The 14,763-nt window shown below is 46.4% G+C and overlaps 1 protein-coding gene across 4 annotated transcripts in view; it reads right to left on the reverse strand.

Annotated features, from left to right (window-relative positions):
* The window catches only part of ST7L (suppression of tumorigenicity 7 like), a 1,501,068-nt gene that overhangs the window by 677,650 nt on the left and 808,655 nt on the right, over positions 1–14,763 (reverse strand). For all 4 annotated transcript variants that reach the window (XR_013594902.1, XM_078644468.1, XM_078644466.1 and 1 more), the window contains exon 12: positions 10,826–10,976. Coding sequence is in view for 3 of the 4 variants with exons in the window: in XM_078644468.1 (XP_078500594.1) it covers positions 10,826–10,976 (151 nt within the window). In the remaining variant the exon portion in view is untranslated. The remainder of the gene's footprint in view (positions 1–10,825; positions 10,977–14,763) is intronic.

Below are 14,763 nucleotides of genomic sequence, written 5' to 3' on the forward strand. Positions count from 1 at the left end.
TATGCGGGGTGTGGAAAAGGAAAAAAACGGAGGGGAGGAATATATAAAATGCTAAACACGGGCCCCCTTACTCCCGACCCAAGTTGCCCAACGCCGCCGTACCTGTGACAGCCACACTCCTCCCTCGGGAGTGTGGCACGGCGGTTCACCGGGTCGTTGGCCTCCTGGCTCTCCACAGTCTTCCGCTTTCTCTCCTCCGGTCTTTCCACGTCCTTTCCGGCACTCTGCGTCCTCCTCGCTCTGATTTTCGTCTCGTGTCCTTCGCTCCGCTTCCTCCTGGGTGCAGACACACCCCGAATAGAGGGCTTCCGGGCATTTGTCCAGTTCAGGTCCTCCGACGTCATGAGGGGGCGTGGTTCCATCATCTCTGAAGGCCCAGTTAAAGGCGCCCTCCTGCATTTCATCTCCGGCGTCGGATAGTAAGGGACTGGTGTCCCAATCAGACTGAGGGGAAGGAGGGGAGGCACAATCAGCGATCCACCACTTGACAGGGGTTCCCTTACCCACCCCGTTACAGCCTGATACTTGTTTTTGGAATACTTTTAGGGCTAGAAAAACAGCTAGCAACTCCAAATGGTTGATGTGGAGTAACTTTTGTTGCAGTGTCCATCTGCCTTGCATGGTGTGATGCAGCAGGTGAGCTCCCCAGCCGGAGAGCGATGCGTCCGCTGTCATGACTATTTGAGGAACTGGCTCTAGAAACGGTCGCCCTTTGGAAAGGTTTTTGGTGTTCCACCATTGCAGAGAACGAGGAGTCCGACCGTCTACCAACACTAGGTCTGTTAGTTGACCTTGTAATATAAATCACCATGGGGTGACCTAGTATCCCTCAGAACCTGGGCGATACAATTACATATAAACAGTGGTTCTGTCGGGTATACGACCTGATTACTTCAAAATCTGCATTATTTCAATTCGATTCACAATGGTTCTCTGATTACTTAGTACTGTGCTCCAAGCAAGGAGCTTGCTCACAACGCAAATCCAATACCACACGGGTTCAGGGTAATCAATTACTTTTAATCCATGAATTGCATTTTTCATTCATAAATAACCCTGTTTCCACATGGTTTATTTACAATTTACAAAATGTAAATGTACATGTATTTATATAGCGCAAATCACCGACCCGGTATCTAAGCGCTTGCTTAGGGAACCCGTCCTGGTATTCCCCTGTGAGATACTCCGGCAGGGTATCCACAAGGTGAAAGCCAGGCATCCCGCCGCGAGGGGCCGTAGTGGAGATTAAGCAAGCTATTGCCCAGAGTTGCAGAGTGTGACCCTGTGAGTCGAGTAGGCACCGGAGCGAGAATTGTCGAGTCCGTGGAATTTTTGAGCCCGAGACCCGCCAAAGCGGGGAATCGAACCCTGGTCCACGGCCGATCTCAGCTTCCGGGTCTGCCACCTCTAACCACTGAGCCACACTTCTCCAGCTAAAAAAGCGGCACAGAATAAAATTGAGTGAATATAATGTGACGTCAAGTGAAAATTGGTGACATTCCAAACGTGCTTATCTACAAGTGAGTGAGAAGGAGGGAAGGGGACAAAAATGTTATTTTGGTCAGTTGCAGATGGTGATTGTAATTATCCCAGTAATCCACTCAATTGGATTATCATAAGAACTGGGTATTCTCTACTGATCCAATATTCTCAATATCGCAGGCCTGCCAAGTGTCACGCATTAGGCGTGACACTAACGTATTTTAGTTCGGTGGTCCGCATCCCCGCACTAAAATTTAACGTCACGCATTTGCGGCGCCTCCTTACCACCACTGTTGTTGCAGAGGAAAGGACAAGCGGGCCGAAATTGCCGTCCAGGCACTTTAGTGAGTCGTGACGCATGAGGAAGCAGCGCAAATGGACCTGCAAATGGACCGCGTGCTGCTCTGACAGTAGATTGTGTCATTGGTGTCAAGAGTGCAGTTTTTACTTGAATGGCAATGGCAGGTCAGGATCGTTGCACTAATCTGGTGGCTCATTGCTGCGCTGGCTGCACAAATTAATGAGCATTCATTTTTAGCCCAGCTGCTGCGGGCCGTCCGGCACGGCATTCACGTGACGTGGTGGGGTCACGTGAATGCAAACAGTGTATCCATTAGTCACCCAGAGTGCGCGGCAGGGCGAGCGGCAGTTAAATTGCTTAAGTTTGCCGCTACCCACCATGCGTCGCCGCAATAATTATATTGGTGCCTCGTTGATCATGGGCACTGGAGTTTACGACGTTGAAATGGGTCGCACAGTCATGGCAGAGACAGGATCAGTCCGCGATCATTACAATATGATCTGACTGCTTTGGTGCGTGCAACAGAACTCGTCGCGGCCGCGCTGACACAGGTGTGTGAAATTTATATTATTGCTGGGAATGTTTCTTTGGAGTCAGCCTGATTTTGTAACTCTCAGCTGGTGCCCGTGAATGTTGGTTCAATGACAACAGCTCAGCTGATATATCCGCGCTGGCCGCCCGGTCAGACTCAGTCATGAGTGGAATCATTGATTGGATTCCTGCAAGGCGCCTCACACCAAGGAGCTGTGCATTTAAGTACGCAGTGTGCGCGCTCCATCGCTGGTATGTCAAATAGGCGGCAACAACAATGATATTTGTTTTCGTTTTGTGCTTGGCGGTTCAGCCGAGCCCTGTCTCTGTGTGCTCTAACCTCCACTGGCTGTGTAACACGTAGTTTTGCAGCTGGCGCGAAAATATAACTAATACAGGACCTGGCAGTGGCTGTTATATATTTAATTTAGAACGTCACTCACTGCAGCCTGACTGAGACCCTGTTGCAGCTCAACTCGCCCAGGCTGCACTGAACAGCGCTGCTTAGTTTTCTGAACATGCGCCAGATCTCATTACATCTTATTTACTGTAGTCTCATGTAAATTGAACTATACGTACGAGTCAGTCCCATCCGGTTTTTTGTTTAATTGTGGCCAGGTGACGTTCAACTTCGAGTCAATAGTACGTTATATTTAATTACAGCGTCCCTGCTCTACCAGAGCCTGCAGCTCACTGCTCTCAGGACGCTGCCCCAGATCTCTGCTCAGTTGACACAATGAGTGCAGTCCATACATTATTATTTATTAGCATTAAAGGACAAAACTATTATTACTGCCTGACTAACCCTGTAGCACACTTACTGAACAAATGTATTACAATTAGCACCTGAGATCCTTACTAGTGCCTCTCAGCCTGCTTGGTCATGTCTTACATGTGACAGACCTGGAGAGACTATTTGTCAATTGTTAGTGACTTTTCATTTTTGGTGGTTTACAGCATTTTCAAGATCTTCTGAGAGTTTTTCGTTGCTCACATGGGTGTAATTTCTGATATTTATATATTTACCTGGTCTCCATTGCTTGATTTTGCTCACGAGAAAGTGTCACTCATATTTGTTGAAATGTCACTCATAATTACACAGAAATTATGAAAGTGTCACACATAGCAATCTGAAACCTTGGCAGCTATGTATCGTCGACGTTTCGACCCTGTAGGACGCCTTAGTTGGGGGTCTAGCGCGGGTCTTCTTCAGGACAGGGGACAGTGGTATAGCGCCAACGGGTCTCCGTGAGATAGACCCCAAGTTGCTGTAGAGATTATTTCAGGTGTGGATAAATTGTAGATCTACTAGTTGAAAAGGGTGGTTCCCGCCATAGTCAATAATGGGGGTCCTCTTTGGGCTTGAATTAACATATTCCTTACAGCCAAGGTCGCCTCATAAATCAAACGATCTCTATCGAATAAATCAAAAGTCCCTCAGCGAGCGAGATACGTATCATCCGCTCGCTCCTGCGGCATTCGATATGTCATCAGCAATGACATCCTGATGACATATCGAATGCCGCAGGAGCGAGCGGATGATACGGATCTCGCTCGCTGAGGGACTTTTGATTTATTCGATAGAGATCGAGATCGTCTGATTTATGAGGCGACCTTGGCTGTAAGGAATATGTTAATTGATGCCGGCGTGGTAGGTGATGTTGTCTATTTCAGTGCCGGTAGGTGTGCGCCGGCACCGTGGGGAGGCCAACTCCAGCCCGAGTCGCCTTAGCTAGCTTCTTACCCGGGCCCGAAAGTGGGGCAGTTGAAGCAGTGTCTCGGTGTGCACCCGAGGGCGAGGGTGTGACCGGAGCCTTCTTTGGGTGTGTCGCGGAAGGGTCGGGTTGACAGACTTACGACCCGCTGTGCTGGAGTGATGTCCTCCACTTCGGAATCTCCTGCCTCGGAGTTGCTGTTGACGCCATGTTGTTCTGGGACGTCGATGCCCTCTGCGAAGTTGTTGTCTGGAATCGGAGCTGAAGATTGAGCCATTGTTCTCCTAGCTCTTCGGTCCCAGATCGTCTTCTTGGAGCGGAAGGAGGCACAAGCGGAACAGTCTCTGGCCTCATGCTGCGGGGAGAGGCAATTGTTACACATCTCATGAAGGTCGGTGTGGGGAAACTTCGACCCACATTGAGGACACTTTTTAAATGGCGTCCTTTCCATGAGCTGGAGTCCAGGCCTAACTTCAACTTTGCTGCGTAGCAAGCTCTTGTAGTAGGTTGTCAAGCTTCTTTAATAATGTTCATACAGTCTGGCAGAAGATTGAGGTAGCCAAACTCTATGACTTCAGGTGCCAGATCGCTAGGTTGAGATATGTGGGATCTGGATGTCTTATGTCTCCAAGGCTCTGCGTCAGAAGATTGGATGTGAGATGTAGTTTCTGATGAGGAACTACAGATGGCTCCAACAGGGTGGTGAACCAAGGTTGACGGGCCCATGTGGAACTTACTAGGATTAGCATGAGGGACATTTGCCTGAGCTTCCGAAAGCTCAGCGTCCGCAGGCGCCTTTTTCCGGAGGTCGGTACAGGAGTCGTCAGGGCCCTCAAAGTCACACGCATTGCAGATCGAACTCCTCTCTGTTGAAGTCAGGAGCGTTGGCGTCGGCAGGCGTCGGGTGCTGCGGGGAGAAGTGAAGCGGTGCAGCGTGCCGTGCCCTCAGGTCACGGTGCGAGCAGCGGCTCTTGGCAGCATCAGATGACATCGTCGGTGAGACCAGGGTCGCAGTGCGAATTGAATGCGGTGCTCGTCGCGGTGCTGGCATGTTCGCGGTGCAAGCCGCGGTTTTGTCATTGCTGGAGCGCAGTCATCTGGAGTCGATGGCGCCGGCGTTGATAGGGCAATGCTGCGGTGCAGGATGAGGGTAACTTTACTAGTGGTGCCCTTGAACCACAGTGCAAGCTGTGGCGTCGATGTCGCCGTGGAGCGGCGGCATCGGGGAGGCCAAGGCATCGTCGTGAAGCAAGGCGGTGCGGAGAGCAGTCGCCACAGGTCACGGTGCAAGCAGTGTCTAGGTGGCGGCGTCAGTATGCGTCATCAGTGAGACCAAGGTCACCGTGCGGCGGTGCCCTCTGCGGTGCCTCTAGGACAGGGAGTCAGCAGCAGCATCGTAGACAGTGTCAGGTTGTTTTTTCCTCTGTTGCAGCACAAAACACACAGTCCCCAGTGCTGTGGGTTGAAGAGCTTGAAGTCTTTGCTGTTCCTGAGACTTCTTGAACAGGGGGCATTCTCTACCTCAAGCCCTTGGAGAAACTCACAAAAGTAGATTGCAGAAAGTTTAGTCCAATCCTTTCACTGACCACGACAGAAGCAGCCACTGCCGGTCAACACAGCAAATCACACAGCAAAGTGGTAGTTCCTCCTCACAGCTTCTCCAGCTCTTCTTCTTGGCAGTCTTCTTGATTCAAAAGAGTTCTAAAGTTCAGGGGTCTGGGTCCCAATATTTATATCCCAAAATCCTTTGAACTTTTAGGCAGAGAGTGTCTGTGCCCAGACAGAACCAGTTCTGCCTTCTCTGGTGTGCTTCCTGGCAGGAGGTGGAGAATGCATGGTTAGAGGCAGACCAGGCCCTTTGAGGTGCATGGATATCTCCTCCCCTTCCCCAATTGCAGCCCAGGCCTAGACCCACCTAGACTATCTGGAGCCACTCCGGCTCCCCAGTCTTCTGTCATCCAAAACGCAGACAGGCAATCCACATTCCGACAGAGGCACACAGGATGAATGAGCAAGAAAATACCTACTTTCTAAAAGTGGTATTTTCAAACACAGAATGTAAAAATCACCTTCACTAAAAGATGCATCTTTAGATTCTGAGTTCAGGCATACTGAACTTTATTGTCCTACCTAATTCCCCGGGCCAGTTATGTTTATAAGATGTTGTAAACAAACTCCCCATTCTGTCCTATGGGGAACAGGTAGCCTTGTAATAGCGAAAAACGAATTTGGCCGTAATTCGCTATCAGGACATGCCACACACACCAGGGCATGTCCTACCTTTCACATACACTGCACCCGGCCTACAGGGGTACCTTGGGCCTACCTAAGGGGTGGCTGACATGTAAGAAAAGGGAAGGTGAGAGACTGGCAAGTGTGTGCACTGGCCAAGTCAACATGACAGTTACAAACTGCGCGCAGACTCAGCAATGGCAGGTCTGAGTTACCTTTTCAGGGCTACTTACGTGGGTGGCACAATGCACAAGTAACTAGAGACATTTGTTAGTGATAGATTCCTTACCTTAGAATATCCCTAGGCGTCAGACTGTATCCGGAAAGTTTTGCTTAGCAGGACCCCTTCGCGTCAGTAGGTGGCGTCCTGAAGCTCCGCATCCGTCACTGGCGTCGTTAGCGCCGGGATGACGTCACGGAGGGTACGAAGGCGCCACCCATGCATGCTGACATCTGTTCTGTACACAACTTTTAGCACCAGGAATGCAGAGCCATGCAAGATACTGACCATTGGTGCATAAACCTAGGGCCCAAAAAGGGGATGACCTTAACCCTAGTAATCAGTTTGCAGAACGGGGAGGATGGGTGGGGCGGTAAGGAATCTATCACTAACTAATGTCTCTTACAGATATATTGTGCATCTGAAAGAGACACATTAGTGATAGATTTCTTACATTAGAATAGATACCCCAGCAATACCAACCCTGGTGGTTGGTCTGCTATCAAGATTACACCAGAAAGTCATGGAGCACAGAACGGCCATTGAAGCCGTCTCTCCAGATCAGACTGTCAAGGCAGTAGTGCTTTGTAAACGTGTGCAGCGAGGCCCTCGTAGCTGCCTGACAAATGTCCTGCAAGGGAACGCCGCGTCCCAAGGCAGTAGTGGCTGCAGTTGCCCTGGTTGAATGGGCACGTAGTCCCACAGGAGGCTCCTTCTTGGCCAAGGAGTACATGCACAGGATGCACAGGACGACCCAACGGGAGATGGTCCATTTGTGCATGGCCTGACCTTTTTTGGCGCCCACGTAGCCGACAGAGCTGATCATCCACCCGGAACTGCTGTGTTCGCTGCAGATAGAATGCAAGCGCACGTTTTGGATTCAGACGGTGGAGCCTCTCTTCTTCTCTGGAAGGATGCGGAGGTGGAAAGAAGGTGGGCAGAGTGATGGTCTGCCCGATGTGGAAGGGTGTGACAACCTTTGGCAAAAAAGAAGGACAGCTCCTCAGAACCACCTTGTCCGGATGAATAGAAAGGAAAGGAGGTTTAGAAGAAAGAGCCCGAGGTCTAAAAAGGCAGTTCATAGCAGCAAGAAACTCTTGCTTCTGTTAAGGAGTCGCCGACGGACCAGAGAATAGCGGGTAGGCTGTGGGGACTCCCCGGCTCCAGAGGAACCGCAGGGGCGGAGTCCTGTCCCCCTCGTCCGCCTCCGGAGAGCGACTGGGGGACGTCGGAGAGCGAACACGCTTCTTAGACTTATTTTTATGGCGTCGCTTACCGGAATCCGAATTGGAGCCCAAGGAGCGGCGACTACGGTCCTGCGACCGGTCTCGGGAACTGCCCGAGACCCTGAGTGGCGGTGAGAGGCATGCCGGACCTCCAGCAACTTCCGGCACCGCTCTCGCAAGGCCTTTGGGGCCGTGGCTCGGCAGTCTCGACAGTCCCGGGAATCATGATCGGACTCCAGGCAGTAGAGGCACACATCATGGGGGTCCACCACCGACATGTTACGGCGGCACGACCCACAAGGCTTAAAGCCGGGCATCCCTACGTGCACCAGTAGAAAATAGGGGGAGACTAAAGTCTCAAAAACAGTAGTCAAAAAGTGACTGAGGTACGTGCTCAATCCGGATCTGCGCTTTCTGGCGCGGGAAAAGAAAGAACTGACGTCAGCGCGCATGGGTGGCGCATAAGTACCCTCCGTGGTAACTTAGTGATCTGCCGACGGTCTAATGGAAATTATGTAATCTGTTTGATGACTTGGCAGCCCAGCCCCATTCTATCTAGGATCTTTCAGGTTAGAAATATTCATAGTATTGAAGGCTGTTGACCTGTCTAAAAGTACCAGAGCTCTAACGCCTCCAATGTCCACCTGATGTCAAAGCACATCCAAAAACAATAGGTCTACAAATTCAGTACTGTGCACTGTCTAGAATGCAGCTTAGAAGCTTTCCAAAAAATGGTTGCCTTTGATAAATTGCTGGACTTGTTTACAAACCAACTTTTTAAAAGGTTTGCTAATGATGGTAGAAGCAACATTTGACGAAAGTCCTTAAAAAAGAAAAAACTGTAACAACATATTTTATTGATTTTTAAGAAAATTAAGATCGCTACAGGAAAGCAAAGCGATAGTAGTAACAAGAACAGTGGTGCATGTGTTCCCCCAGCCTCCCCCTTGAGCCTTCCCGGGGTATCCCTCCCTCCTGAGCTCCCACGGCAGGCTATCAGACCTGATATAGCATCCATTAGTGCCTGAATGTTTCTACTTCTCATTCTATGTTGGTGGCTGATGAAGTCCTGGAGCTTAAGGAGACCCCTCTATAACCCACCCATCTCCTCCAGATCTTAGCATGGTCCTGGGGGCATCTCCTAGCCTCTGACATTAAACGTTCTCTACTCATACACCAGTCAAGACTCTTGCACCACTCCTTCACAAAGCCGTTTTATTCTAAATTGCCATATTTATGGTCTCCCTTGCCTATGTTGTTTACTGTATGGGCGCACCTATTAGTTTCAAATTGGATGGGAAATTTGAAAAGAAAGTGATTCAGAATTCTTTATTGAGGATGGTGGACCCTGAAATGCCTCACAACAGTAGTGCTTTCACTTACATGGGTTTGGCAGCAGGACTTTACTTTGCTCAAGGTTTCCTTGAGAGGCCTCTGGTAAAAGATACATTTCGCACAGATAAATTAGTGATTTGTATCTAAATGTCTCTCCACTCAGCAGCAGCCATACTCGACTCTTCCTTTGATTACTCCCTTCGCTGAGTGACAACAGGGATTGACATAACATCCGTTGTGACCTTGGCTACCTGTTGGTACAGAAAAACTATTTGCTTGCTAGTCTTGAGCGCTGTGTATTCGCCAAGTTTTCAGTTCATCCCAGCACGACAGTCCTACTTCACTAGGATATCAGCTTTGATGATTTCCTGGGGCCCTGTGGAACAATTCAAGAGTCCCAGTCAGCTCACTAGGCTCAGTTCCATCAGACTCAACGTTTGACGTCACCACAACGTAGATGCCTATCAGCCACCTGGTGCACATGAATATAAATCCCTGCCATCATGAGTCTACAGTACTGTTCAAACCTGAGCAACCGAACACAGCATAGACTCTACATTTTTCTCCACCTGGCTCCTCTCCCATCACTAGACCAGTTTAGCACGGAATGTCTGCGGTGTACTCAGTCTTAACTAGCTGATGGACTCGTCCCAGAAGAACGGGAACAGGTATACCTGTATACGTAGGATAATTAAACAGTAGCCTGGATAGCGGTCTGTTATTACACAGCCATCTTGGTTGGCCTGCCAGCTATGCCCCTCTCAAAAAATAGATTACAGTGTTGCCAGATATGCCACCACAAAACAAGTCCTTTGGTTGAATGAGTAAATAACCACGCTTGCTCAGGCCAGAGAAAAGCTGTTTGTATCACCCCTACAACAGTGAGACACTTCGCAGTACAAGTATACAACTACAGACATATGTCCATGAAAGTCTGAAGAGCCAAGCTACTGGCAAAAGCTGCACAAGACAAAAACCACATACAAAAACAATGTTTTATTTCCCAACATTAGAGTTGATAGTTAAAAAAAAAAATACTAGATCTTGCCTTGAAAAGTGCCTAGGATTCCAAGAACACATTTAACCACTGTTTCTCTAACTAGTTCTACTTGCACTCTCAGATACTTGGAGGAAACATTTTCAACAATCAACAAACCAAGGAATTATCTAGGGCTCTCTTTGATGCTAGGCCGGACTACAATGTTTTCAAGGAATATATGATTATACCACGATTTCAGTTACCACGCATGGCTTTACCACGCGAATTTTACCTCGCAAGTGGCTTTACCACGCTGGTATTTACAACGTAGCATTTTACTACGCGTTGCAACGTCTTACCTTCACGTCTTTCTCCACGAGCCCTTACTTCCATCCTCCTTTGAAACAAGCGTCAAAACACGTATACCAAAATAAAAAAAGGACTTCTTTTTCGACGTACACGGCACGTCTTAGGGGGAGGCTCTTTCCTCTTTCTTTTAAATTTATGTTCGTTTTTTTGTTAAAGTAACCTGCTTGTTATTTTTGGGGGGGGGAGACCCCCCCCAGCCCCCCTCCGAGCCCCCCCCTGCCCACGCAGATCGACTAGAAGGAATACCACGTCTCCCCCCTAGCCAGTGGTAAAGACGTCGTGGAAGGTACCCTGCGTGGAAGGCACCCTGCGTGGTAAGTGTCACGTGGTAAACGTGAGTAGTGGTAATGCCTTCGTGGTAAATGATGTTTCCCGTTTTGAAGACAGTGCATCAAGAAAAGAAGCTTAGCCATTTGCGTCGAGAAAGATACTTACTGCCTTCCCATGTGCACTGCAGCAGGTTAATGGCACCTTCGACCCTTTTCCAGTGTTTAAGGTGAAAGAATGCATAAGCCACAGCTTCGCTATCCCCTCGCTTCAGAATATGCTCTGGTGGTAAAATCAAGCTTTTCATCTCCAATAAATACTAAAACAAAAGGGAAAAAATAAGAACAAATTTGTTACATAAGAACTACGCTTTCATTGTTTTCAGCCAGTAGAACCCATAAAGGCTTGCTGAAAATCTTTATTCCCCGACCTATTTTTTTGTTTTGTTTACACTATGTACATTTTTTTGCGACATATTGGGTAATTGTTTTCATCATTGGGAGATAACCCAATTGTAACTAACTTACATATTTTAGTCAGACCTCTGCCCATTTATGAAGATTTTGCTCGTTATGCATGTAACTGGAATACTAGTGTGTTACTTTATAACAATCAGTGCAATAGAAATTGCTTCATAAACTGCTAATAAAAAAACATCAGCTTTAGTGGGCCATGGAACCTTAATCCGTTGAAGGTGGTGGAGAATAGGAGCGGCAAAGAGATTTGATCATCAGTGTAGGTATAATCTTGGTTATATTTCATAGTACGGAGTCTGATCCTGAGTGCACAGAATAGTGTGGTGGCCCCAAGATTTCTCCGATATGTGGATGGTTAAGAGACATGAGAGGGATGGGCATATTAATATTAACTGTCCAGATCTCTCTGCGCAGGTGGTTTGTTCACTGTGACGACGTAGAATTTCAAACAAAACAAAATCGTACACGGTTGCCACTTCAGTTCATGATGGCACACTTAAGATGACACCATCTCAAGTGTGCCATCACTAACTGAAGTGGTATGCATGTACGATTTTGTTTTGTATGAAATTCTACATCGCCTGGTGATACCTTTAACAGCAGCGTACTGTCTTTCGTGCATATTTATGTGTTCCAAGATACCCATGTTGTGCGTTTCACAGCAGAGGAAGCCGCTGTCAAAGGTCTTGTCTTCATGTGGAAGAGTGAAAAGTTCTAATTTAGAGTGTACATAGATATTTCATGATTCAACTATTCATAAGAAAAAAAATGCATTACAATTCATGTAACTGCATTACTATGTATTATTATTGGAACAGTTACTTCATAGAACCACCACTATTTCATAAGCGACTATTCGAGTTTCATTGGTTTGTTGCATGCAGATTGTACTGCATGTACTGCAGTGATTAAGTGTTATTTTAATTTGCTTTATTCCAGTCATTACTTGTGACAATGATAGTGTTTTACAGGGTTCAACATATCAAGCACACTGATCCCATCAATTTTTCTTACCATCTCTAGAGGAACTCACAATAGAGTGTTTAGTTAAAAAATTATCCAAGCATACTTTGAGGTGCTAGAGGGTGAAGAATGTACTCAGCAGATAAAATATGAAGAAATGTTTAGGTGGTGAAGGGTTAAAGCAAATTAAATTGATACACGCCACATTGAACATTGTAAATTTGAATGCCTCAGAGTATGTAGTTAAATAATTAGAAATTAAATGTGGAGACAATTTAAATACAATAATGGTACACTTCAAGTTCTACTCATTGACGCAGAGAAGCAGGGGAGAGCACTGAGGATTATATTACTGTTCTCTGGACACTAACTGAAAATCCGAATTTGAAACAATCAGTTATGATAATGTACTTTGAGGCCAAACACTCATGAGCACTAACAGTTAAAGGCCCAGGAGAGTGTGTGGGTTATGTCGCATTTAACACTTTCTGATGCCACTGAGCTAGCCAAAAGCATTGAAAATTCCGAGTAATGTGTTGAAGAAATTGGAGACTCCTTTAATTCGGGTATTGAGTTAAATGTCATTAACATGAAAGGCAGACATTGCAGATACAGAAGGAAGGGTTTGGAAAACTAAGAAAAGTGGTACCAGTATTAAGCATTTTGGAAGAGTGTGCAAGGAAGGAAGAATCGTTCAGTGTCCAGTGAAATTGATTTAGAAGCAAATTTAGATCCAAATGTGTGATGATTTTGAGAACACAGATGAAATGCAAGGATCTAGCACATTGTCTGATTTCGCTTTCTGGTACACAACTTGAAGTGATGGTAGAATCAAAAGCATGGTACACTATCCTTGGTCTAGATGTAGTTCAGAATTTATAGGAAAGAAGGAAATTGCTCCCCATTAATATAGGAGTAGGGGGGTCACACTGGGCACTCTGTACACAATTTGGGTTATGTTTGGTTTGCCATGAATTTTAAGTGTAGCAGATTAGGAGGAAAGGGTATATGAGCAATAAGGGTGACAACGTTCTGAGATGGCCACCCCAGAAAGACATGGGTATTTAGCTAGACCCTAAAGTTAATTCCTCCCAGTCTATGTAATTGACTTTAAATGCGATGAAATGAGACTTAAGAAACAAACAGGTAGTCAAGATAAGTTAGCAGATATAGAGACATTTTTAATTTGAAAAAAATACTTTTTTTCAGGCCAATATAAAGGATCTGAGCACCGAAACAGACTGAACAAAGGAGCTAAACCTATAGACACATGGTTCGCAATGTTCCACTATTTTGCTGGGGATGTTAAACAACATATTACACAATCGGGAAACGGCCTTTACAACGAAGCCGTTTCCACAAAATCTTTAACCACGCATGCAGTACAACGCATGCGTGGTTACCACTAAAGCCTTTACCACGCATACCTTTACTACGAGGTTTGTAGTAAAGGCATATGTGGTAAAGGTAAAAAGTAAAACGGGGGGGGCTTGGGTGGGTCTCCCCCCCAAATAAAAAAACTCACCAGAAGTCACGTCGGGATCTGCACATAATCAGCGTCGTTTAAGATAAATCGGAAAAAATATTCCGTTTCCTCTTAACGACGTATGACGTCACCACGCAAGTAGTCGAGGTAAAGTTTATGCGTGGTAAACGAATTCCGTTGTAACGCATGCGTGGTAAAGGCATGCGTTACAACGGAATTCGTTGTAACATCATACATTCACACAATCTTGCTGGGAAGGGAGTTATAGAACCTAGATATGCTTTACCTTGGGTAGCTCCTATTGTACCTTCACTCAGGAGTTCAGGTGAAGTTTGTTTGTGTGTAGATTAACGCAGCCTCAATGACACAATATGGATTAGTAGACATAATTTTCTTGAAATGATCTCGATAGTGGGTGGGGCAGTCACATTTACAACTTTAGATCGATCAAGTGCCTATCATTAAGTAGTGCTGGAGGAAAATTTCAGACATTTCACAGCATTTGTGACCAGAAGCAATGCACCATTTTAGGCGTATGCCTTTTGGCCTTGTGAGTGCTACCAGCACATAATAAAGGAGTCTTTAGTGGGCCTTGAGGGGCCATCGCTTTTCAACACTATATTCTTCTTCAGAAAAGAAACACAACAACCCGGTTAAGGACCGTTCTCCAGACATTATCTAAGCAGGGGTTAACTCTCAAGTTTGAGAAATGTCATTTCAGATCCTTTGAGGTACAGTATTTGGGCCACGCTATTACAAGTGAGGGGACAGTCTTGTTTAAACTAGTGTATACGTGACTGAAACAAGAAAAAAAGGGAACACATAATGTCATTTTATCCCTTAGTGAATTTTACGCGACATTTATATAACTTAAATAGAAGCAGCAAGATCTCTGCTTACATTTTTTTTATGTATCTGGAAAGCAAACAGTAGAAGCTTTTGAAATACTCAAACTGATGTAGTGAATGCACCATGTTTAAAATCATTCATTATAGGAAACAAATGTATTTTGTCAATTTATGTGAGTGGCTGTGCACCGGGTGTTAATTTTGCATACATACCGATAAACAGAATAGGTTGTTAGCAGCATGTGGGTCGAGTTTGAGAAATTCTAAGATACATTTTTCAGTAATGGAAACGGAAAAGTTGGCCTTTACAAGGGCAGCTGAACATTTCTGCAT

This window comes from Lissotriton helveticus, chromosome 5_1 (genome assembly GCF_964261635.1).
Source record: "Lissotriton helveticus chromosome 5_1, aLisHel1.1, whole genome shotgun sequence".
NCBI classification, from domain to species: Eukaryota; Metazoa; Chordata; class Amphibia; order Caudata; family Salamandridae; genus Lissotriton; species Lissotriton helveticus.